Below are 25,720 nucleotides of genomic sequence, written 5' to 3'. Positions count from 1 at the left end.
TACCAAAAGACATGTACCCCAATGGCCATAGCATCTGCCTTCAGAATAGCCCCAAACTGGGAACTACCCAGATGTCCAACAACAGTAGACTGAATAAATAAATTGTGGCATATCCATATAGTGGAATACAATATACAACAATGAAAAAAACACTACAGTCACACGTGAATATCATAGACATAATGGTGCGCAAAACAAGCTGGACCCAAAAGTGTGTATACTGTAGGACTGCATTTATATGAAGTTCAGGAATATGCAAAATTCCTCTATCATGATAGTATAATGATTTCCTTTGGAGATTATGGACTAGTAAGGGGTACAAGCATGCTTTTTGGGGACATGGAACTGTTCCATCTCTTGATATGGGTGGTGGTTATGGGGTTTTATTGGAGATTGAATCATACCCCCCATAAAGACAAGTTCAAGTCTTAATCCACATTCTTGTGGGTGTGCACCCATTTGTAAACAAGAATTTAGTCGATACTAGTATGAGTTAAGGTGTGGACTCATTTGTGAATTCTGGCCACACAGAATTAAGGTGGACTTTAATCCATATGACTGGAGTACCTATCAAGAGAGAAAATTTGGACGTGGTCAATAGAGAATCCAGAAGTCAGCAGAAACCAGAAGAGCAGGCACAAGGAGAGAGGGATGGCGTGTGATGGAGGGCACTACCAACCCTGGAAGAAAGCACAGCCTTGCTGACATCTTGATTTTGGACTTCTAACCTCAAAACTGTGAGACAATAAATTTTTGTTGTTTGAGTCAATCTGTTGTGTGGTATTTGTCATAGTAGCTCTGGGAAACCAAGACAGGTGTGTACGTATGCAAAAATGCAGTCAGTTGTACGTTTAAGATTTGAGTACTTTCCGGTATGTCAAGTCACACCTAAGAAAACAAAACCCAAAACTTCCAGTGGCCTCCAAGAGCTCACCCCTCACCACAGCCCAGCATTTTCTGCCCCGGTCCACCACCAGGCCCTTGTCTCCTTGCAGCCCACCCCTACTCTGCTCTAGCCCCTCCAGCCTCTCGTTCTTCCTTCCAAACATCAGGCAGTCTCACCACTGAGACATCCTGTCCAATTAGCAGCTCTCAGAATAACCACTGGGGAGGCAGGGTTCTGCTCCCCGATGATACATTGGGAGCCCCTCCCCTGAAGGCAACTGACCCAGCCTTAATACAAAAAACATGACACACACTCCAAAATTCAGCTAAACACTACCTGCTCTCGGCTCTCCCAGACCCTAATTTTGCCCAGCATAATCACCAGTTACCCAACCTCGCGCTCTGAGGATGCTGTGGTTGGGGGATATACACAGGACTTGGCGTCCAGAAGTCCCACGGCTGCTTGCCCTGCCCGTGCCCCACTGGGGGACCATTCAGAGCACGGGAGTCAGCCGGCTGGGCATCATGTCCCAAACCCACCTCTACCAGCTGTGTGACCTTGGATGAAGCACTTCCCCTCTCTGAGCCTCGGTTTACTCATCTATAAAATGGAACCGAGGGAATGCACTTCATCGGTTTTTGCGAGGATGAAATGAGATTGCATATATGAAGCGCTTAGCATGTGGTATCTGTACTGACCTCATCAGCATTACTACTATGAGTCATTTAGCAAGACTGGGAAGGGGTGAGAACCTGCAGAGTTAGGCAGTTCAGCTTTTGCACACGAGCAGGAGGACGTAGGCAAGCAGGAGGAGGGACAGGTGTGTCCTCGTCCCAAAGGACACATGAAAGCAAAGAGTCCTGGAAGGTGTCTGTCTGCAGCAGGTGCTCAGTATGCGTACAGGATCTCTGATTATTGTAACTTCCCTCACCAGGGGAAAAGACTGTCCCAGGGGAGTGGATGCTGTCAGAGCCACAACCAAATTCTCTCGGGACTTGTGGACAACTGTTGGGGGACAAATATCCCAGCTCCCTAGCACTTGGGTGGGACAACTCAGAGGCGTGTGCTACACTCTCCTAGAGGTCCCCACACAGCTGAGCTCCAGTTGCCCCCAGAGGTGACCTGCTCATTAACACACCTTACCTATCACCACCCAAATAAACCACTTGCGCCGTATCTTGTTCTCAGGCTCTGCTTCTGGAAGAACCCAGCCTAAGACACCCCTCCTTCCTAGAATCATTGACTCACAGGGATGGATTTGCTCAAAATATCTGTTCTGCCCTAGGGGGTTGTGACACAATGCTGAGACAGCCCACTGTGAAATGTGTCCACACACCCCTCGCCACCAAGGAAGTGTCAAGTTCCAACGTTTGCTGAATTTTTAAAAGTTGCTCGGTGATGGGGAGGTACTGATGAACTCAACTGTTGGGGTCCCTGTCCTCATTCAGTTTACAGTTGGGGTGGGGGTGGGAACAGGCAGGGAATAAGCCAACACACTAGGACAAAGACGGCAGCACAGGACAAGAAAGATGAAGGGATGGGGTCTGTGATGTGAATCACAGTTGAGTCTCCCCAATTGGGAGATCAAGGAAGGCTTCCTGGAGGAGGTGACATTTCAACTGAATGACCTAAAGGACCAGAAGGATCCAGCCAAGAGAAAACCATGAGGTCTAGAGTCAAAAAAGAGCTTGGAGCACTGAAGGAACAGAAATTTCTGCCTGCATGGCTGGGAGTGGAGTGGAGGAGACAGGACTGGCCTGAATCTGGGGAGGGGGCAATGGAGATCTTTAGGCCACCTACAAGAGCAGTTTGAGGTTCTTCCAGCATGGCCTCCCTCACCCTGCCTCCCTTGCATTCTGATGCGCTTTCCTGAGTGGGAGAGGGTGGCATTACCACCTGCCTGCCAGGAGCTGGGCTGGGTCCCCCACTCCCAGGGGACGGCGTCTCACATGTCAGCATCCTCCATCCTGTGCGTCCAGGTGAGAACTGCTGGCTCCAAGACAGGCAGATGGAAAAGGAGAGGGCTGCTTCAAGACCAGCCCCTGGCAAGTGGGCATCTCGCTCGGGGGAGAGCTTCAGGTAGCAGTTCAACCGCACACAGACTCGAGTTCAAGGCCCTGCCTTTATGAGCTTGGGCCAGTTTCTGAACTTCCTGAGCCTCAGTCTCCCTCACCTGTCCAATGGGTTAACAATCTACTTCCCACAGTAACTGAGAGAATTGCTAAGAACACACATGAAGCACTCGGCACCATTCATTCAGTGAAAAAAATGTTGACTGGTCCCCTCTCATGTGCCAGGCACCATGCTAGGAGCCAGGGACTGAGCTGTGATCAAGACAGTTCAGCGTTAGGTGTAGCAGGGGAGACGCCAATGCGTACAGAAGTCAGCAGTTACAAACAAAGGCATAGTTTTACCAGCACATGTAGATGCTCCCTCCACCTGAGGTCCCCGTCCCCCAGTAAAACTCACAGCCACAATCTTACCCTGCAAGTTAAAAGTTCCAGGCAGACTCTCTCCAGCTAACCTAACTCAGCAGGTGAACTCACTGCCTCCCCCCTACGTGGGACCTGACTCCCAAGGGTGTAAATCTCCCTGGCAATGCAGGATATGACTCCCAGGGATGAATCTGGACCTGGCATCGTGGGATTGAGAACATCTTCTTGACCAAAAGGGGGATGTGAAATGAAATGAAATAAAGCTTCAGTGGCTGAGAGATACCAAATGGAGTCGAGAGGTCACTCTGGTGGACATTCTTATGCACTATATAGATAACACCTCTTAGGTTTTAATGTATTGGAATAGCTAGAAGTAAATACCTGAAACTATCAAACTCCAACCCAGTAGCCTTGACTCTTGAAGATGATTGTATTACAATGTAGATTACAAGGGGTGACAGTGTGATTGTGAAAACCCTGTGGATCGCACTCCCTTTATCCAGTGTGTGGATAGATGAGTAGAAAAATGGGGGATGGGATGTTTTGGGTGTTCTTCTTTACTTGTATTTTTATTCTTGTTTTAATTTTTTTTAATTTTAATTTTTCTTTTGGAATAATAAAAATGTTCAAAAATTGATGGTGGTGATGAATGCACAACTATGTGATGAGATGGTACTGTGAACAGTTGATTGCACACCATGGATGATTGTATATGTGAATATATCTCAACAAAATTGGAAAAAAAAAAAAAGTCCCAGGCAGAGACCCAAACATGGGCACCCATAAAGAATCCAGCCTTTTAGGGGTCACTCAGCTCCGACAGTGTCCAGGCTCCAGCCCTCTGCCCCCACTCCCCACTGGTGACCTCCCTGAGCCCCAGAGACAAACAACCTCCTGAGGATCAGCGGCCGGCGTGATCAGCTATGCCAGGGGTGGTGTCTGCTAGCCCCGGGGTGAATCCTGTCCTGCCTGTGCTATGAAGGAGGGGGTGGGGTCCATCAGACTAGGAGGGGATGGACGGGAGTGGATAGGGCAAATCCCGGTCCCCGACCTCCCCACATCGGAGGAAAGAACAACTCCAAACACAAAGTGAGCCCTCATTCCAAGCCTACCGAGCCACACAGGGCTCAAAGACAAACTCTGCCCAGAGACGTTGTTGGTCCCTCACAATTAACCCTGTGGGTACGAAGCTACTATTCTTCTTCCCACTGGAGAAAGCAGGAAACTGAGGCTTAAACAGATTAACCCCCTTGTCCAATGTCACTCATCTTGTCAAATTCCAGAACCCAAAAGGCTTAACCACTCTGCTGAATAGACAGGAATGAAGAAAGGGCAATACTAAAAATATGGGAAGGGTGGGGGGGTTCCCAAAGGAGCCCTGGGGAGACAGGCGCTTCCTGGGCTGGCCCTGCAGCGAGGAGGCATGGCAGAGCCAGGGGAGGCCTTTGGTCCTGCCTCATGATTTCAGCGGTGTCACGTGAGCCTCAGTTTTCCCAGTGGGGTGAATGGGTCTAGTACACCCACTGAGCCCCTGGTGCCTTCCTAAGGATGAGGCCAGGCATCCTGGCTACGGAAAGAGTCTGGCAAGAGTCTGAGTTCAGCACTCCTGAAGCTGACCGCCTGCTGGACCGGGTCACCCAACAGGTGGCACCCCACCCCCAGAAGTCCAGGGTGTAAGCCAGTGCCTGCTGCACCACACCTGCTGACACCCCAGAGGGGGCGTGTTCACGCTGGAGCTGGGAGGGACGCAGTGGCTCTGCAGCCCAAACCCCATACCCCGACCTGGGGCTGCGGCTGCTGTGTGCACACATCTGGTATGCATGTGTGTGTGCTTGTACGTGTGAGGGGGTGCCCATGTTTCAGGTGGATGTGTGTGTACATTTGGGGTGCCACGTTGTGTGTGGGATGCCGGGGGACAAGCCCAGGTACAATGGTGCACAGCACCAGTGCCTGCTGGCGTAAATTCCTGCCAACGCAGGGCAGAGCGCGGGGCAGCTGTGGAGCTGTGGACCCTGGAGATGAAAGGGGGTCACAGGGAGTGTGGTGACCATAGAGATGTGAGATACAGCAAGTGAGCAGAACGGGTGCAGGGCGGCAGTGGGGAGGCTTACAAGCAGGGTGTGAGTCTCAGTCTGAGCATCTGTCTGTGTGTAGTGGCGGGATAGCACTGTAGTCAGGAACATGAATTCCAGAAACTTCCTGCCTGGGTTTTATATCCTGTTTGGCCACTTACAATCTGTGTGACCCTGGGCAAGTGGTGTTACCTCTCTGGGCCTCGGTTTCCTCATCCATAACATGGGTACAATATTAACTCTCTCCAAAAGGTTGCTGAGAGGGTTAAATGAGTAAATATGTGAAATACATTTATCACAGTGTCTGGCACATAGTAAGCAACTGATAAAGAACAGCTATTGTTACTATGGTAACAATGTGTGTGTGTCTCTATGGTAACCATCATCGTGTGGATCCATATATATGTAGTGTCTTACACAGGGACTGGGTGGGGTGCCATGTGTCTCTGGGGATAATTTTCCTCTTCGCCTATGCTTTGGGGGCTAAAATAAAAAATCACCCCCCCACTGCAAATAAAACTCATTTAGCCTTCCCCCACTCAATCAGTCAGAACACAAAGGAAGCCAAGCCTCCATTTTTACAACTCAAGACTGAACATCTGTGAGGCATGAAACAAACACTCCCCTGCACCACTTCAAGAGGCCCCAAGCTGGACCCTGGGTTACAGTGATGGGCTTGGCACACAGGCAGTGTCCCTGCCCTCAGGAAGCTCACAGCCTGGGTGGAGGTGGGGGAGACAGGAAGGATTGAAAGACAGACCCGAGAGAGGTTTCAGTACAAGCTGTGATGAGAGTAAAGGCAGAGTATCACCAAAGTGAAATAGGGAGACAAGCAGAGGGAACAGCCTGTGCAAAGGCCCTGAGGCAGGAGAACCTTGGGGAGAACTGAAAAAATGCACAGGAGGCCTAGGGAGAGAGGTGGGGGCAGAGGGCACCAGGTTTGCAAGGCTAGAAAACTAGGCCAAGAAATGGGAATGACTGGGAATTGGTCAAATAGATGGCAGTATTTTATTCTTTAGCAATTTTATGCAGTTATTCCAAATGAAGTTTACAAACACTGGTGACATGAGGTACTGGTTAATGGCATGATATTAAGTTTAAAAAATAGAGGCTGGAAAGCTGTGGTTGTCTCGTTTTTTCCAAAAACAAGTCAACAACAAAAAAAGTGTAATTAATTAGCTTGATCCATCTCTACAAAAGCACCCCCTAAAGTACAAAAATCCCCCTGCCAAAATTTCACAGTTGCGTGCCCATTGGTAATGGATGATATTTCTTCTTCCTGCTGTTTGGCATCTATAATGTTCTATAAAAAGGTTTTTTTAAAAAATGTTTAACAAAGAGAGAGAAAAACTCCCCACCACCTTCTGCCCTGATCCGAAAGCCCTGAGGTTTCTAGAGCTGTGGTTTTAAGAGAACAGCCTTTTTGTTGTTGTTGTTCAAATCTCGAATAAACAAAAGCTCCTTTGGCAGAGGTGCCCGCGAGTGGACATCCACCCCACAACCTCCCTGCACCACACTGCAGCTAAGACAACATGGCATGTTTTCAGAGGGAGTGGGGAAGGCACTCTTGAGTTCTTGCTAAGCCCTGGGCACTCATCCCAAATAACTTCTTCCCCACCCAGGAACCCTCCTTTTTCCTGTGGCTCAGGGTCAGCCCCACTCCTACACGCCTGCCTTGGGCCAGCATTTCCCCCTGGAGCCCTGACCAGCCCTGAATTCCTGGGGAATTCCTGGAAGCCCAGAATCCTCCAGCTGCAAGACCACATGGCCCAGCTCCCTTGTTAGGCCAGTGAGGAGAATCGAGTTGTCCAGGGCCATCCGGGTAGCTGTGACAAGGTCCCTTATCAGAATCGTCCACTCAACCAGTGTGCACTAAAAACACCCAATTATGTGCCAGGTGCTGCTCAGGGCACTGGGCACCCAGCACCCAAGCAAGCCAATGAGGTCTCCGCTCTGGAAGGCTGAGCTTCCAAGGAAACACAAGAACGAAATCGCCTCAGCGTGGACCAGCACTACGTAGGTAACAAAGCAGGATGACGTGAGAGTCAGGGGCTGGGGTTGCAACTCTGGATTAGGGGGACAGGGAGGCTTCTGGGTGGGGTGACATCTAAGCTGGCTGTGCAAACAGACAGGAAAGAACATTCCAGAAAGAAGGCAGGGGAGGCAGGGCCAGGTGGGAGAAGGAATGATGGGAAGAGGTGATGTTGGATGGGGAGACGTGCAGGGGCCGTGCCGTGCAGAGCTTCTGAAGAAAGGAGCCTGGATTTGCTGCCACGTGGAACAGGAAGTCACTGGAGGGCTTTCACAGGGCTGTGGCAGGTCTGAATGCCCACCTGGCTGCCAAGTGGGGAATGGGCTGTGGAGGGCACAGGGGAGGCCAGGAGACAGGGGAAGAGGCCGCTGTGGCCTTCTAGGAGGGATATGGTGCTACCTGCCGGTCCAGTAGCAGTGGTGAGGGAGAGAAGGGACAGGGTGGCCGTAGACACAGACGGCAGGACTGGCTGAAGGACTGCGTGTGAGGGTGGCAGGAAGGGTGTGAACCCTACCCAACACGAAGGCAGGGGAAACTGGAACTGAAGGGAGCCTCCCCTCCAAACAACAGTCGTGAGCATGGTGAGCCTGCGAAGTCAACACCAGCACAAAGAGCAAGGAGTCTGGAGGCTTTAAAATCCAGCTCCTGGGGAAGAATGCAGAAGTGTTGGGCTTCCTCACCTGGACTGATGCTGATGTGCTCACAAACATTGAGGACTGGTGGTTTGATGTGCTGAGCCCTCATGGGGTTTGCCCTTATGAAGCTTGTTGCTGCAAAGGAGAGGCTAAACCTGCTTATAATTGTGCCTAAGAGTCTCCCCCTGAGTGCCTCTTTGTTGCTCAGATGTGGCCCTCTCTCTCTAACTAAGCCACCTCGGCAGGTGAACTCACTGCCTCCCCCTTATGTGGGACCTGACTCCCAGGGGTGTAAATCTCCCTGGCAATGCAGGATATGACTCCCAGGGATGAATCTGGACCCAGCATCGTGGGATTGAGAACATCTTCTTGACCAAAAGGGGGATGCAAAATGAAATGAAATAAAGCTTCAGTGGCTGAGAGATTTCAAATGGAGTTGAAAGGTCACTCTGGTGGACATTCTTATGCACTATATAGATAACACCTCTTAGGTTTTAATGTATTGGAAAAGCTAGAAGTAAATACCTGAAACTACCAAACTCCAATCCAGTAGCCTCGACTCTTGAAGATGATTGTATAGCAATGTAGCTTACAAGGGATGACAGTGTGATTGTGAAAACCTTGTGGATCGCATTCCCTTTATCCAGTGTATGGATGGATGAGTAGAAAAATAGGGACGAAACTAAATGAAAAATAGGGTGGGAAGGGGGGGATGATTTGGGTGTTCTTTTTTTACCTTTATTTTTTATTCTGATTCTTTCTGGTGTAAGGAAAATGTTCAAAAATAGATTGGGCCTGGGGCTGGGTAATTTGTCCTGCCGCCGCTTCCCCCCGCCGGGCCCCACCATCCTGCCTTCCACGGAGCGCCAGGCCCCCCCGGGGGGGGGGGGTGGAGGGACAAGGGCCCCCGCGACCCGCCGAGCCTGGAGCTGAGCCGGGGTGGGGAAGCTGGCTCCAGCCCGGAGCAAACTTCCCAGCCGGGCGGGGGGCGGCGGGGACCCCGTCTGGAGCGGGAGGAGGGGGCGGCTGTGGCCCTCCTGCCTCTGCTCCCAGGTCTCCGGGCACCATGCTGTCCAACTCCCAAGGCCAGACCCCACCAGTGCTGTTCCCCAACCCGCCGCCGCAGCCCCCCGCCCCTGCTCAGTTTTCCCAGTTCCACGTCAAGTCGAGCCTGCAGATCAAGAACGCCATCACCGATGACTACAAGGTCCTGGGGCTGGACATCAACAGGAAAGTTTTGCGGATTTTCAACAAGAGGACCCAGGAGAAATTAGCCCTAAAAATGCTTCAGGACTGCCCCAAGGCCCGCAGGGAGGTGGAGTTGCACTGTCCGGCCTCCCAGTGCCCACACATTGTCCACATCCTGGACGTCTACGAGAATCTGTATGCGGGGAGGAAGTGCCTGCTGATTGTCATGGAGTGTTTGGATGGTGGAGAACCCTTTAGCCGAATCAAAGACCGAGGAGATCAAGCATTCACAGAAAGAGAAGCATCAGAAATCATTAAGAGCATTGGTAAGGGCATCCAGTATTTGCACTCAATCAACATTGCTCATCGGGATGTCAAGCCTGAGAATCTTTTATACACTTCTAAAAGGCCCAGCCCCATTCTGAAACTCACTGATTCTGGCTTTGCCAAGGAAACCACCAGCCACAACTCTGACCACTCCTTGTTACACACCGTACTACATGCCTCCGGAAGTGCTGGGCCCAGAGAAGTATGACAAGTCCTGGGACCTGTGGTCTCTGGGTGTCATCACGTACATCTTGCTATGTGGGTATCCCTCCTTCTACTCCAACCATGGCCTCACCATCTCTCCGGGCATGAAGAGTCGCATCCAAATGGGCCAGTATGAATTCCCCAACCCGGAATGGTCAGAAGTATCAGAGGAAGTGAAGATGCTCACTCGGAACGTGCTGAAAACAGACCCCGCTCAGAGAATGACCATCACAGAGTTTATGAACCACCCCTGGATCATGCAATCAGCGAATGTCCCCCAAACCCCAGTGCACACCAGCCGGGCCCTAAAGGAGGACAGGGAGCGGTGGGAGGATGTCAAGGAGGAGATGACCAGTGCCTTGGCCACCATGCGTGTTGACTACAAGCAAATCAAGATAAAAAAGATTGAAGATGCATCCAACCCTCTGCTTCTGAAGAGGTGGAAGAAAGCTCAGGCCCGAGAGGCTGCAGCCCTTGCTCACTGAGCCGCTGAGCACCCTCCTGCCCCACTGGAGGAAAAGCAGTAACTATGTACATGAATATAATTTTTAAAAGAAGAGACACCGACATGTCCACTTATGCCTCCCTTCCTCCTTTGCTGCATGGAGCCCAACACTTTGCCAGCAGCAAAATTCTGACCCTTTGGCGTTACCTGCCTTGGTTCTGGCCAACCTTGGAGAGGCTGGGAGGTTGGCAGGGTGAGGAGAGAAGGGAGCAAAGATGCCCTTGAACTTGTGCTTATCTTGCAGTTTCATCAGTAATTTGACTTTGAATTTTTATGAAACCTTTTATTGTCCTTTCTCCCACTCCTCCTCCTTTTTCCCCAAACCCCTTCCTTCCAGGATACTGCAAGGGTTTGGGGTTTGTTAAAGGGTATTAGTGGAAACCGTTATAGGGAGCGTCCCTGTGTTGTCCTATCTGCCCTCCGTTTCCCCACTACAGCCTGAGCTCCCACTGGCTGACGTGTTCTAGAAGCTCAAGGCCACAGAGGGCTGGGGCCTGGATGCTGCCCGCCTTCTCCACCTGGAGCCCTCAGACATCACCAGTATGCCGAGCAGACAGGAGGGAGTGAGTGAGTGTGTGTGTGTGTGTGTGTGCACCGGGAGCCATGCAGGCAGAGCTGGGGCAGGCAGGGCTGCAGAAGGGGCCCTGCTGTGGCTCAAAAACCTTTTCCTTCCTTGGGCCTGCCCTGCCCATGCTGGGCCTGCAGGAGTGGCTGGGAAGCCTATCTAGATTTTGAACCAGGCCCTCTGTGGCCTGTCTCTGCTAGCTGGGTGCCGGGAGGTACGGAGGAGTGACTGAGGCACTGGCACAGCAATCGGGAAGACTGGACCCCCTTCTCCCCATTTAGTGTTGGTCCTCCGTCTCCCTAGGTGCTGATCTATCAGGTAACCTCTCTACTTTCCGCCATGATTAACCCACTGTTTATTTTTCTTAAAATTTTAGCCATTTCTCAGTGAGCTGCTTCTCAGCTCACCTGGGTGAGCCTGGGGAATTTATGGGGACACGAACATTTTACGTTTCCTGTGTCTCCCCTGGGCTCTGGGGGCATTGGCCAGCTACCACTCTTGGGTAAAGGCAGGACCACTTTTGTGGTTCTGCTCTCAGATTTCCATTGTGTGGCCTAGTTGGGGGAGCAGTCTTCTCACCAAAGATGTCCTGACTATGCCCTTTTCCCATTAGCCACTTCACATCCCACTCCCCACCAAAAGAAACACAAGAAAACAGCTCAGCTTCCTGTGTGGAGGCAGTGAAGGGAGGGTGGGCCCTCCTCAGTGTCAATGAGGCACCACATGGGGGGAGACCCTCTGTGCCATGGTCCCTGTCATGTCCCCTCTGCCGTTTGCGGGGATGGGGTAGCACTGGTACTTCAGCTCTCATCTCCTTCAGGGGCAGGGTGGTGAGGGGCACCAGGGTCTTCTCTGGACGTGGGGGAAGGGCTCCGAATGCCCGAGGCACCTCTCTTGTCTCTCTGATGGTGTGTCCAGCACTCAGATTGTTGTAAACTGTTGTTGTTTTGTATGATCGAAATTGTCTTTACTAAACAGATTTGATAGTTGGAAAAAAAATAGATTGGGGAGATGAATACACAACTATATGATGGTACTGTGAACAGCTGATTGTACACCATGGATGATTGTATGGTATATGAATATATCTCAATAAAACTGAATTTAATTAAAAAAAAAAATCCCAGCTCCACCATATCCTCGTTGGCTGACCGTGGGCAGGTCGATTCCTCTCCGAGCCTGGGTTTTCCTCACCTGGGCAGTGGGGATAATGATGCCAACCCAGGTGGACATGCAAAGCCCCAGCCTGGCACCTGGCACAGCGTAGCTTGCAGTCCCCTCCAACCCGGCCTCTGGGTCTGATACCCATCTGCAGTACTCGGTTGGCTTAAGTTGCCCCAAATCCCATTTTTGGAGAACTAACTACAGTGATCTCTTCCCAAAGAATCATCAGAAGCAGAAATGGGAATCCTTCCTCTGAGGGGTTCAGGACAGACTTGTAAAAATAAGCATGCTCCCAGTTATGGGACTGGGTCTGGGGTAGGGGCCTGGACAGCCCTGTTCGCTGCAGATGGAGTATAGCAGGGCGGAGAGAGCCGGAACCCGTCCCCTCCAACTGCATTGCGTCCCTCTCCTCCCCAGGCCAAGGGGAGCAAAGGCAGACACAACTTGGGGTTCGGGGCCTGCAAAGGCCAGGCTGAAGTCCAGGCTCTGCTTCAGAAAGTTGCTTCCCCTCCCCGTGCCTCAGTTTACCCACTTTTTTGAGGCAGAAATAAGAGTCTTGACCTTGTGGGAGTCTATAAAATAAGCTGTCTGGAAGTACCTGGTGAAGACCATAAACCCAGAAGGGGATGACACTTCTCTGGGGCTGTGGGGGAGAATAATGCCCTACCACCCCCAAACACCCAGGTCCAAATCCTGGAACCTGAGAATGTCATCTTACATGGAGAAAATGGCCTTTGCAGATTGGATTAAGTTAAGGGTCTTGAATGGGGAGTTAGTCCGGATCCTCTAGGTGGGCCCTAAATGCAATCCCATGGAAGAGAAAGGCAGAGAGAGATTTGACTAAAGGAAAGAGAAGGCGATGTGAACAGAGGCACAGAGAGGAGTGAGGGATCTGAAGATGCTATGTTGCTGGCTTTGAAGATGGAAGAAGGCGCCACGAGCCCAGGACTGCAGTTCTAGAAGCTGGAAACAAGGAAACCACTCTCCCCTAGAGCATGGGAGGGAGCATGTCCCCGCAGACTCCTTGCGTTCAGTCCAGTGAACCTGAGCTCAGACTTCTGACCTCCAGAACTGTAAGAGAATAAACGTGTGCTGTTTTCAGCCACCAGGTGGGCAGTCATTCCCAGAAATGACTACAGGGGCCCTTCACCATTCCAAGCCAGAGGGACTGGTTCAATGCTGACAGCCAGAGGCAGGGCTGGGCTAAATGAGAACTGCTGTAGGTGGAGCCCAGGCACCGATATTTTGTGAGAACTCCTGCAGGGATGGCAGGGATGGCACAGCTGTGAGACGCGCAGGCCTGGGAGGTGGAGGGGTCCCCACACACAGTCCTCCCAGCACTCACCCCTCAACGGTAGCCACCTGTCACTCCTCCGTCTCCCTTTAAGACCGTGAGAGCTCGAGGACAGGGGGCCATCCTTGCAGAGGAAGCTAGCCCAGGGGAGGAAAACAGACCAAACAGAACTGACAAGATCGAGCCCTGAAGGGCTCATATGGATGGCCTCGGTGGGGATGCTGGAGGACAACGGAGGAAGGAGGAGCAGAGGCTGCTGGAGGGAACAGGGGAGACATCTGAGCCAAGCCTTGAAGAATGCCCACAACCCCAGGGCAGCACATGCCACCTACGCCCCATGCAAGACCCTGTTCATTCTGGAAGTTTCCGAAAGCCCTGTGGTGCTCTGAGAGCTTTCTCCCACTCTGAGAACCTGGGAGCAAGACAGGCCAGAAGTGGCGGGGAGTTAACAGCCTGGGAGCTGCCCCCAGCCAATGACTAATGGGTATGGTGTATAAATACCCCAGCTCCCACACCCCTGGGGAGATACCCTGGGCTGTGGGCTCTACACAGTCCCCTTGAGGTCCCCAGTGGTGCTGAGCCTGTTGCCTGCAGAGGTAAGCTATTTCTGAGAGCACCAGCATGGGCTGCCTTCCCTTCCCCGTCTCATAGCCCTACTCTCTGAGCAGCATTTCCTGGGATTACCTCCCAAATAAATGTTTTGCACTACGATCACTGTCTCGGGGTCTGATCTGGGGAGCTCACACCCAAGCAGGTGACGTAAGGCCAAGAATGAGGAAAGGCCTGTGGCATGGAAGATACCGACATTCTCATCCACGCCATTGATTTGCCACCCCTGCCATGAGCCAGGCACTGCCTTAAACATTCTCATGTATTATCTCTTCTACTGCACCCATTAGTGGAGGAAGGTGCTATACCCCCCCTTTTACAGATGGTGAAACTGAGGCTCAGAGAGGTGGCATCTTCACAGAAAGTTCTTGAATAACAAAAACAGGGGATGATTAACACAAGCTCCCTACCTCCAGCCCTGAGTATGGGGTTGTGCATCACCTGCAATGAATGAATGAATGAATGAATGAATGAATGCTTCAAAGGGAAGATTCCTAGCTGAAGCCTTGGGTCGACCCTTGAGACAACCCAAAGTGTCTCCATGGAGTCCCAGACCTGAGTCTGACATCTGCTGAGCAGGCTTCCCTCCTACAGCACCAGCCTGGCCTTGACAGTCTGTGAACCCAGAACTTTAGAGAAGAGGATGTGATTCATTCAAGAGGAGATATTTCACCAGGAGAGGAAGGAAACCAGCCTGGGGATCCAGGACCCCTCCCCTGCACACCACCCAACACACACACACACACACACACACACACACACACACCACCCAACACACACACACACACACACACACACACACACCACCCAACACACACACACACACACACACACACACACACACACACACACACACACACACACACACACACACACACACACACACACGGCTTCTCGGCATCCCCCCACCTTACTGGCTGAGGCGTCCTCCCCAGCAACCACGCCTGGAATGGGGAGGGCATTCAGTTACCCTCAGCCTTCTCCGGGAGCACCCCCAGTCCTCTTGAAACACACTGGGAAAAAAAAAACCCTCAACGGAAAGCAGTATTCCAAAGGGAGAGGTTTCACCATTGGAAAGCAGAGCATTTTTTTCTCTCTGTCTCCCTTTCAAAAGGCGTGGAGACAAAGAGGGAACTAAAGCAACAAACAAGAGACTGGGAAGGAAATAAGGGCCTTTCACCACACTGGGAATCTCAGATCCAGCAAACAAGCCTGTCTCTTAGGAGGATATTAGTGTCCTCAATACCACAGAGACGGCATCTAATTTATGTTCTAAATCCCGGCGGGAGGAAAATTGCTAGGTTCAAACTTTGGAATCTTTCATCTGAATAGATATACATATTTTTTTTACTTCCCCAAAAGGAAAAAAAAGGTTCCTTTCCATGTGAATGAATTCTTAAAGTCAGACAAACAACGGCTTGAAGCGTTTTAAACAGTAACAATTTTTTCTGCTATTTCCATTGGGCTAGGGCCCAAGATTCTATCACATTTTAAAATGCTCATTGGCGGACAGGTTAGTGTTTACTGCTCTTTGCCTGCTCTTTCTCTTCTGGAGCTTTGTTTTGAAGGGGACAGTCACAGCAGCTCACAGATATAAGGGAATTAATTTAATTTCAACACTTCTGAAGTCACTGAAGCTACCATCTTACCCCCTACCCCTTCGCTAAACCTCTCTTTTGCTGGGCAAGTAACACAGCACAGGCAGGAGAAGGCATAAAATCAATACCCTCTGTCCTGAGCATTTTCCCTGCTCTGAGATCCAAGCTCCCTTTGCAGATAGACCTTCAAGGTCCAAGGACCTTCAGCTTCCAGGAGAGTTGAGTGTGCAGAAGGCAGATGTTGGTGAGGGCTCTGGGTTCCCTTCATCCTTGCTGAGTGATCCTGAGCAAACTGCTTTCCCTCTCTGTGCCTCCTTTCCCTAAGAGGATAACAGTATACTCCCCGACTTGTCCGGGGCCTGAGGATTAAAACACCGAACAGATCTAACTGTGTTCAGTAAATCTTAAAGCTTATATGCTGCTAGTCATCGTCATGCTCATCCCCAGTCTATAGTCCGAGAAACCTTTTTCCAAAAGGGAATCCAATCACATCACATCCTTGCTTAAACCCCCTAGAGGTACTCAGAATTAAATTCAAATCCCTTTTCATGGTTTGCTGCCTTAGCCCCCAATCTTTCCAGCATAAGCCTCCACCGTGCCCCCCCATGCTCACTCTGCATCAACCATCCTGGCCTCCTGCTGGAAAGCCTTCAAGCATGCTGTTCCCTCTGCCTGGAATTACCATCCCCATCCCTTAGGTCTCAACTTTGACAACCCTTCCTCGGAAAAGCCTACCCTACATCCCCCATCCCTTGCTGCAATGCCTGCCTCCCCGTCCAGCTCATAAACTCCAAGACAGCAGGGATCTTGGCTGCCACATTCTCTGCAGCTACAAACATGGAGCCTGGACCATAGCAGGTACTGAACGACAAAAATAAATTAATTCAACAGATGGCCAAGGAAAGCCCAGAGAGATAAAGGGACTCATCCAAGTTCATACACCAGCAAGAGGCCCCTGGCCTCCGTGTGGGTGATCCAAGGGTTAGGACACTGGCACCCACCCCACAGGGACTGGGTCCTGCAGAGAAGCTACTTCTTCCTTCTGCCCCCATCTGCCAGGCTCTGAGCCCCACCACAAGCCTGGCCTCCTTGGCAGGGGCCCGTCTCAACTCGATGACCCCGAGAATAGAAGCCTCTCAGTCCTCCTGAGACTCTAGGGCTGCTGTGGGGCAACAGATGCCCTGGCCTTGGGATACCCCAACATCCACAGGGCAGCCAGGGCCACTCAAGAAGGAGAGCCTTGCCCACTCAGACCCACTCTCCCTCCCTTCCTTCTCGCAACCCCATTCTCTGACAGCATCTGTGAAGTGTGGGAGGCATGCAGTACAAGGACTGGACATTAAACAGCACTAATTCACTGAAGACAATTTTTGTCTGGGCAGGAGAAAGTCTCTATGAGGTGCTGGCCTGTTTTTAACATTTCTGCAACACTTGCTGATCACCCTTTGTAACAACAAGACAGCAAGGCCTCTGGCTCAAAACTCACATTGACTAAAGGTATTTATTTAGTGGGAACTTCATGACGCTGTTTGGTCTCCTTGGTTTGTATTTTTAAAGTTGCCTTCTATTTATGGCAAGCAAACTGGTTTTTTAGTATACAGTAATGATAAGTGGATTTGTTTGAATAAGAATGGATGAGGTGACTTCAAAATACTAGGGAAATAATATAGGAGGTACGTAGACATGGCAAAAAAAAAAAAAAAGAAAAAACCCCACAAAGCTGCTGTGTGACAGAGTGTGGGAAATTCTGCACTAGTTCATTCATTCATTCCTTCACTCACTTGAGCAAAGATGCAGGCACACACGTGTACCATGGGTAGTTCTGTAATAAATTCCTCAGCTTTCACCAGAGTTGAGCAATGCATCATACAGCAGTGCAGGACAGCCTGCCTGTAAGAATCACTTGGGGAGTTCTCTTTTTTCATACAGATGCCCAGGCCCCACCCCAGACCAATTAGGTAGGGGTCTCCAGAAAAAGCTCCCCAGGGGTCTCCACTGAGCAGCCAGTGCTAAGAACCAGGGACTCAGCTGCTTCTCATTCCACACAGTGCCTGAGGGAGCCATGTCAGGAGTGGCGGGAGAGCATCCTGGGAAAGTTGGACCCAGATCTTAAGCATATCCTCCCCCAGAAAAGACACATGTCAGGGCATGCCCTGGGTCAGTGAGAAGTGGGTTCTTTAGTATTTCTTGAGCATCTCACCCAGGCCAGCCCTCTGTGGGGTACTAGGACACGTCGTGAAGAAGTTTGCAGTCCAGCGGGGGAGGCCGAAGTATTGCCAGAAAACACATCACAATGCAACAAATGTTCGAACAGGAGCTGGCCCACTGCCCAGTGGCTCGCCCTGCACTGATGCAGAGGCTAGACACAGAAGGATCCCAAGAATCATCCCCTACAACAACCAGGCACAGGAATAGAGCACCCACAAAGTGCCCATCACTGGGCTAAGAACTTGGCAGGTGGCATCCTAGTTAATCCTCAAAACAACCCCCCAAGCTGTTCTACTATCATTCCCATTGCACGGATGGGGAAACTGAGGCTGAGGATCGAACTCATCCAAAGTCAGGCAAGCAGCCAGTGGTGAACCCCAGGATCTGGACTCAGGACTACTGTACTGCAGAATCTAGTTGCTCTGTCCCTTCCTCTCTCCTGATAATGTGGCCATCTATTGAGTGCCTCTTCTGTGCCTAATCCTCCAACAGAACTACAAATTAGGCACTGCTAGTGCACCCATTTTGCAGCTATGGAAACTGAGGTAGAGTGAGGTGATGGGACTTGTCCAGAGGCAAGACTGGAACTGGGGTCTGTCTCATTGTGGAGTCGAGGTCCTCCTCACTGGGTTGCAACTCCAGAGGGTCCGGATGGCTCTGTCTCCACCCTCACCATGTCACAGCCCAGGCACCTCAGCCTGGTGGCATTTCTCCTGTAAAGCTGAGTAGGTCTCAGGCCCAGCTGGAGGTGGCTGGACTCATGGGCTGAGCTGGGGTGGGTCCCACAACGTGGGGAGCAGGTGGGCCAAGGCCCAAACCCGTTCCTACACCTGCCTGGGTGCTGAGACTGTGGTGTTCATGTCACTATTGGCTCAGTGGGGTCTCCATGTCACCTCTGGGAGTGCCTGAGCCTAGAGAGTGACCAGTGGGTGCTCCTGCTCCACCCAGAGGGCTCCTGGGCTTCAGCACCCCTGAACTGGCTGCACCTGCTGGGAAGAGGGAAAGGCCAAGGACAGGCCCCTCCAACCACAGGGGCAGATGGAGAGGGTGTCGGGTGGAAAGAGGTATGAATTATGAAGCAGAAATCCCGACATCTTGTCCCCGCTCAGGTCCTGGCTGGTTGTGCAACCTTGAGCAAAATGCTCGCCCTCTCCAAGTCTTTTGTTCCCTCCCCTAGAAAGAAGAGACCTTTCCAAAAGAACAACACAAAAATCCAGACGGCCTTGATAGGGCCGGGATCCAATGCCTGGCCCTGGGGATTCTGCTGTCTTGCTCTACGAACAGGGATTTGCTGAATGGGGAGCAAAATTGTCCCCAGGGAGTATGCACCTGGCTCAGCAGCATCAGGACCAGGAGCCTGGAGCAGGTCAAGGAGGAGGAATCTGGGGCCCTGGAGGCCAGAGAGTGGTGAGTCCCCAGCATGCTGCCTCACCAATGCCCACTGTTCCTACAAAGTACACGGTAGCCATGCGACCAGCCTGTGCTGAATGGAGGGGAGTGTGGATGGTGCAGGGAAACCCATCCCCACTGCTGGACAAATAACCAAAGCTCCCATCCTCCAGCAGTGGGTCAGAAGTAGCATTGCCAAGTGCAAAGGGAGGCCAGGGAGGCAAAACAAAATGAGCAGGGAACTGGATGATTCCAGCTCTGCACAGTGCTGGCTGTGTTTCCTCAGATGAGTCACCTTCTCTGAGGCTCAGTTTTCTCATCTGGAAAAAGGGATCAATATCATCTACCTCATGGGGTCATCCTGAGGTTGAACCACATGCAGTTACAATGTTCCACTATTGCTGACCTCCAAAAACAGTGGTCTCATGGGTTTCAATCAAATACAAGGGTAGGTGCAGCGTACAGCATGAGAGTAATACATTCTGATCAAAACTGAACCCAAAAGCAAAATTCCTGCTTTCAAGAAAAGCTGTGAGCAGAGTCAAGGAGGAATTTAAACCTCTCTTCTGTTCTAGAAGAATGTGCTTTTCTCATTCATGGGACAAAGGTATGAAACATCTTGTTGTACACACCCCAAATAAAACAGCTACACAACCACACATCCAGACAGCTCATCTGGGTGACCTGTTAGCTTCCAAGGCTTGGTCCTGGGACACCGGAGCACGATGGTGTGCCACAGTGTCACAGTTACAAATGTGCTTTAAGTGATGTATTTCTACATGCAGTGGATCAGATATAACTACTAGCCCATTGAACATCTTCCTAAACATTTTTATTGAAGTTAAAAAAGTAAGTCACACCCTGGCATCGAGGGATTGAGAATGCCTTTTTGACCAAAAGGGGGAAAAGAAAGGCAACAAAATAAGGTTTCAGTGGCTAAGAGATTTCAAATAGGGTCAAGAGGTTGTTCTGGAGGTTACTCCTATGCAAGCTTCACCTAGATATGCCAAATGGCCACAGTATGATAAGCCCAAGTCAACAGCAGTCCCCAAAACCTCAAAGAATACTTTGACCCTTATCTGAGACTCTATAAAAGTGTCACTTACTAAGTTTATTCTTCAGAAACTTAAATCCTCCAGAGAACTCCTATGACAGTGAAGTCCCAAAAGCCAGATGCAATAGCTTCTTCAAGAACATCAACTAGATGTGTCCCCTTTTTGCATAAAGTTGATACCCCTTTTCAACATGAACAAGTTAGGGTGGTCACTGCCTAGACATCCCTGAAGTTTAGGAAAGTGATTGAACTAGAGGAAGGGGTAGCAACAGACAAGATGGAATTTAACAAAGGATGATGAATACTGAATCGCTATATAATTTTCTTTTGCTTAGTTTCTAGGGAATCAGAATAGCTAGAAGGAAAGAACTGAAAGGGTGGAACCATAATCTATAGCATCCTTTGAAATTTGTTCTAATTTGTAATTTAAAAGTTATCACCTTTTTGTATATATATTTCACAATAAGGAAATAACTGAAACTATGGTGTTGTAACTCATATCATTTTTGGAAATTTCCTATATGATTACTTGTTAAATAATACTTTGAAAGATAGTATCTTTTTGCATATGTTATATTTCACAATAAGGAAATAACTGAAACTGTGGAACTGTAAGCCATAACATTTTTTGAAGTTTGTTCTCTTGTTAAATTGCACTTGGAAAGTTATCATTTCTTTGTATATGTTATATTCTACAATAAAAAATATGATTTAAAAAAATAAAATTTACAGAACAAGCCAAAAAAAAGAAAAAAAAGTGAGTCACACTATCAGGAATGAGCTTGGCCCTGGCATCATGGGATTGAGAATGCCTTCTTGACCAAGAAGGGGAAAAGAAATGTAACAAAATAAGGTTTCAGGGGCTAAGAGATTTCAAATAAAGTTGACAGGCTAACCTGGAGGTTACTCTTATGCAAGCTTTAGCCAGATACTATAAATGGCCACAGTAAGTCAAGCCAAAACAGTATTCCTGAAAATCCTAAATACCCAGGTCCCTAGCTGAGACTCTATAAAAGTTTCACTCACTAAGTTTATTTTTCAGAAACTTAAAACCTCCAGATTGTTCCCATGCCAGCTAAGTCCCAAAACCCAGAGGCAACAGCCTCTTCAAGAACATCAAACAGCTGCATCTTCCTTCCCCATAATGTCGACACCCTTTACAGTATGAATAAGTTAGAGTGGTCATTGCCCATATAGCCATGATGATTGAGAGAATGATCAAATGGGAGGAAGGAGTAGCAACAAACAAGATAAGATTTAACAAAGGATTATGACTACTGAATCACTGTATAGATTTTTTTTTCAGTCTCTAGTGTATTAGAACAGCTAGAAGGAAATAACAGAAATTGTGGAACTGTAACCCATTCTATATTTTGAAATTTGCTCTATAATCACTTGCTAAACTATACTTTGAAAGTTATCACTTTTCTGTATATGTTATATTTCACAGTAAAAAATGTTAAAAAAAAAAAAAAGTGGGTCACAGTGTGGTCTACCTGTGCAATGGAACATTATTTGGCTATAAAACGGATGAAGCACTGATCCATGCTATAGCATGGAAGGACCTTGGAAACATTACACTGAGTGAAAGAAACCAGACACAAAAGACCACATTTTGTATGACTCCATTTATATGAAACATCCAGAACAGGCAAATCCATAGAGACAGAAAGTAGATTAGTGGTTGCCAGGCTGGAAGGGATGGTGAGACTGGACATGAGTGCTAATGGGTATGAAGTTTCTTTTGGGTGATGATGAAAATGTTCTAAAATTGATACCTGGGTGATGATGAAAATGTTCTAAAATTGATATCTGAGTGGTAATTAAAATATTCTAAAATTGATAGTGGTGATGAATGCACAACTCTGAATATGCCAAATACCACCAAAGTGTACACTTTAAATAGGTGAATTGCATGGTGTGTGTATTATATCTCAATAAAGCTGCTATTTTTAAAAGTGAGTCAAGTTCAAGGAAAAATGTTACTTGAATAATAGTCCAGGAGGTTCATGAATATGGAAAATTGTCACGGTGATACAAGAATGACTGGAATTTGGGAAACACTGAGTCTCAGAGCACAGGCTCTAAGTGGGTTCAAATCCCAGCTGAGTGACTTTGGGCTGATGATTTAACCTCTCTAGGCCTCAGTTATTTCATCTGGAAAATGGGAGCAAAAACAGTTCCTACCTCATGAGGCCACTGTGTACACTAAATGCATTAGCAGGTGCTTGGCACTTCCTAGGCAGCTGATAAACGGTCTCTGCACCATCATAGTGACAGACAAAGACACTGAGGCTCAGGGAGGGGACAGCTGGTAAATGTGGAGCCTGAAACCTGAACCTCGGACTTCAACTGCACACAAGTCCTACCTCCTACCCAGTGAGAGGCCTCACCCAAGCCTGCCCCACCCAGACCTAAGTCCACTGATAAATCCTTTCCTGAAAGTGAGCACAGCTTGAAAACCAGCCAGGGACTTGCCAAGAGCCTGCCAGGTGACAGGGCCTCCCAGAGCTGGCAAAACTCCCACAGTGCAAACCAGCAAAGGAGGCACAGGGTGGGCAGAGGGTGGGTGGGCAAGAAGGGCAGGCAGGGGCCTAGCCGAGTACACTCAACGTGTGCCTGCTACTATTACTATTTGGACATCACTAGTATTCATTCTCATTTTATTTATGCCACCCAGATTTTCTTTGAGATTCACTAGCCATTCATTTGACAAATAGGAAGAAAAAAGTGCTTGCTGTATGCCAAGCATCTGTGCTATGTACTAGGCACCCAGTGGTGAACAAAGTCCCTGCCCTCCTGGAGCTTAGATTCTCGCAGGGCAGATGGTTAGCCGAGGAAAGAAATGCCCAATTTTAGTCATCACACTGCAAATTGGGGTGTGCTAAGAAGACCAGGGTGGGAGGGAAGGGTCATCGGGAGAGCTGACCCTCACCTGCACACCACCATCCTCTCCACTGCTCTCCCGGCTTCCACTCCTGCCCCTGACCCCAAGCCCATTCTCCACTCAGCAGCCAGAGGATCTTTTTGAAACCTAAACCAGATCCTGTCACTAAGGGTCACCACAATTACTATAAAACCCACGTGTTCCTGCACTGGCCCAGGAGTCCCCAAACAGCCCTGCACCCCTCCTGCCTTACTCTCTGCCCTGGCCACACGTGCCTGCCCTTTGGTTCTTGCAGCACCCCTGGCCAGCTCCTGCCTCAGGGCCTTTGCACTTGCTGGTTCTCTGTTCAGAACACTTTCCTTTGGACTCTCGAGATGGCTCCTTCATCTCCCTCAGGTCTCAGCACAAATGTCACTTCGTCAAAGGACCATTCCCTACTACTCAGTCTGAAAAGACAATGGTCATTCACATCACCCTCTTTTAACTTTTACTGTCACTCTTACTCACTATCTAATATTCTCTGCTTTATTAGTGGGCTTGCGTGCCAGACTCTCCCCTCTAGAACATCAGGTCCACGCAGGCACAGAACACTGCTATATCCTCAGTATCTAGAACAGTGCCTGCCACAAAGTAAGTGCTTGATAAATATTCTTGGATGGATGGATGGATGATGGATGGATGGATGGATGGACAACGGATGAATGGATGGATGGATGATGGACGGATGGATGGATGGATGGATGATGGACGGATGGATGGATGATGGATGGATGGATGATGGATGGATGGATGATGGATGATGGATGGATGGATGATGGATAGATGAATCGGTGGATGGATGGATGGATGGATAGGTGGATGGATGGATGGATGGGTGGCTGAATGATGGATGGATGGATGATGGATGTATGGCTGGATGATGGATGGATGGATGATGGCTGGATGGATGGATGGATGCTGGATGGACGGATGGATGGATGGATGGATGGATGGGTGGATGGATGGGAGGGTGGGTGATGTGGTGGTTTGGAGCTGTATGTACCCCAGAGAAACATGTTTTCAAACCTAAACCATTCCCATGGGTGTGAATCCATTGTAAGCAGGACCTTTTGATGGCGTTACTTCAGTGAAGGTGTGGCCCATCTCGGTCAGGATGGGTCTTAAGCCTTTAATTGGAGTTATTTATAAGCAGAATGAAATTCAGGCAGAGAAAGAGAAAGCTACAGAGTGAGCAGCCAGAAGCTGAATATCAACAGAACCTGGAAGAGAAGGGAGAGACCTGGAGATGCTACCATATGCCTTGCCGTGTGACAAGCTAAGGACCAAGCATTACCAGCAGCCAACCCCAGAATGCCAGACTTTGGAGAGAAAGCATCTCCTTGATGATGCCTTGATTTGGAATTTCTTTTAGCTCCAAAACCATAAACAAATAAATTCCCATTGTGTCAGCTGAACCACTGCATTAGGATTTGCTTGAGCAGCCAAAGAAACTAAAACAGATGGGTGGCTGGATGGGTGGATGGATGGATGGATGGGTAACCAGATCTTTGAGTGGTTCTGATCATACGTTCTTCAGCACAGGATCCCGAGTTCAAACCTCTTGTGAGCATTATTTCCTGAATAGATGAAATTGGATAAAGCATGTAAAGTACTTAGTAAGAGTTCGATAAACATTAGCCATGTTTATAATTACTATTTTGCTGTTGTTAACCACTATAATATGTCTGGGAGGTAACAACTGGGATGCCTTTTATTCTTTCTTTTTTCCTGTCATTTCTAATTTGTCTTTTGTAATAAGACTCCCCTCCCAAAGAGTTACACTGAAAGTTTAATGTCTCTCTCTAGCATGATCTTGGTCTGCAAGGCTCTACCCAGACAGAAGGGAAACCCAGGAATGGGCTAGGGTCTGCCTGTCCCTCTGCCCCCAGCCACCTCCAGAACCTGAAGGCCCCCAGGATCAGTCTCCCTTTGAGAGCACTGCACAGGGTGACGAGTCTGGCCTCTTCGAGGAGGCACCTGGACCCCAGCTGAAGCTGGCAGTGGTCACACGAAGCCCAGTCACCCTCCCATTCCCAGGCCACATGTCAAAGTCCTTCCTCCTTTTGATCAGACCCCCAATAATAAAGTTTCTGGGTGCAAATCTGCTGCCATATCCTGCAACAGCCGAATGGATTGTTCCCATGTTTGGGGGCAGCATTTCCGATGTACATTAACCCTGGAGGATCCCAGGCGGACATCCAAGACTTGGCGATCACCCTTCAGTGTGGCTGAAATGGACGAACAGGACCTGGAGGACGGCTAATGGGGGGCAACCTGGCATGGCATTAGATGTCACGGACTGCGGAGTCAAGCGGTGGTTTTCATGATCAGCCCCAGAAACAGACTCATGGGGGCAGGAGCTCCAAACTGCAGACACCAGGTTGGCAAGCGAGCTGCTTCTCACACAGTCAGCTCTATGTGGCACCAGCGAAAGTAACAGTAGTAACCCCATGGCTGCCTTTTATGGATCACTTACCTTGGGCTGAGGGTTCCGTCACACACTCAACGGTGTGAAGCTAATGGGGGATGATACAGCGAGATGGTAGCAGTGATAAAAGTAACTGCAATTTATTAATAGTAGCCGCAATTTATTTTCAGTGAGATCATACATAGCAAGTACTTAGTGCAG

The 25,720-nt window shown here is 49.5% G+C and overlaps 2 protein-coding genes across 4 annotated transcripts in view; one reads left to right on the top strand and one right to left on the bottom strand.

Moving 5' to 3' along the window:
- Positions 1–25,720, bottom strand: part of KIAA1671 (KIAA1671 ortholog) — a 205,564-nt gene that overhangs the window by 168,267 nt on the left and 11,577 nt on the right. The window lies entirely within an intron of this gene.
- LOC119519653 (MAP kinase-activated protein kinase 2-like) lies at positions 9,127–10,264 on the top strand. Its single transcript, XM_037817437.1, is given in 2 exon segments — positions 9,127–9,716; positions 9,718–10,264. Coding segments are annotated over 2 exon segments (1,137 nt in total).

This window comes from Choloepus didactylus, chromosome 23 (genome assembly GCF_015220235.1).
Source record: "Choloepus didactylus isolate mChoDid1 chromosome 23, mChoDid1.pri, whole genome shotgun sequence".
Taxonomy (NCBI): domain Eukaryota; kingdom Metazoa; phylum Chordata; class Mammalia; order Pilosa; family Megalonychidae; genus Choloepus; species Choloepus didactylus.
This window is presented reverse-complemented; position numbering and strand designations above follow the sequence as displayed.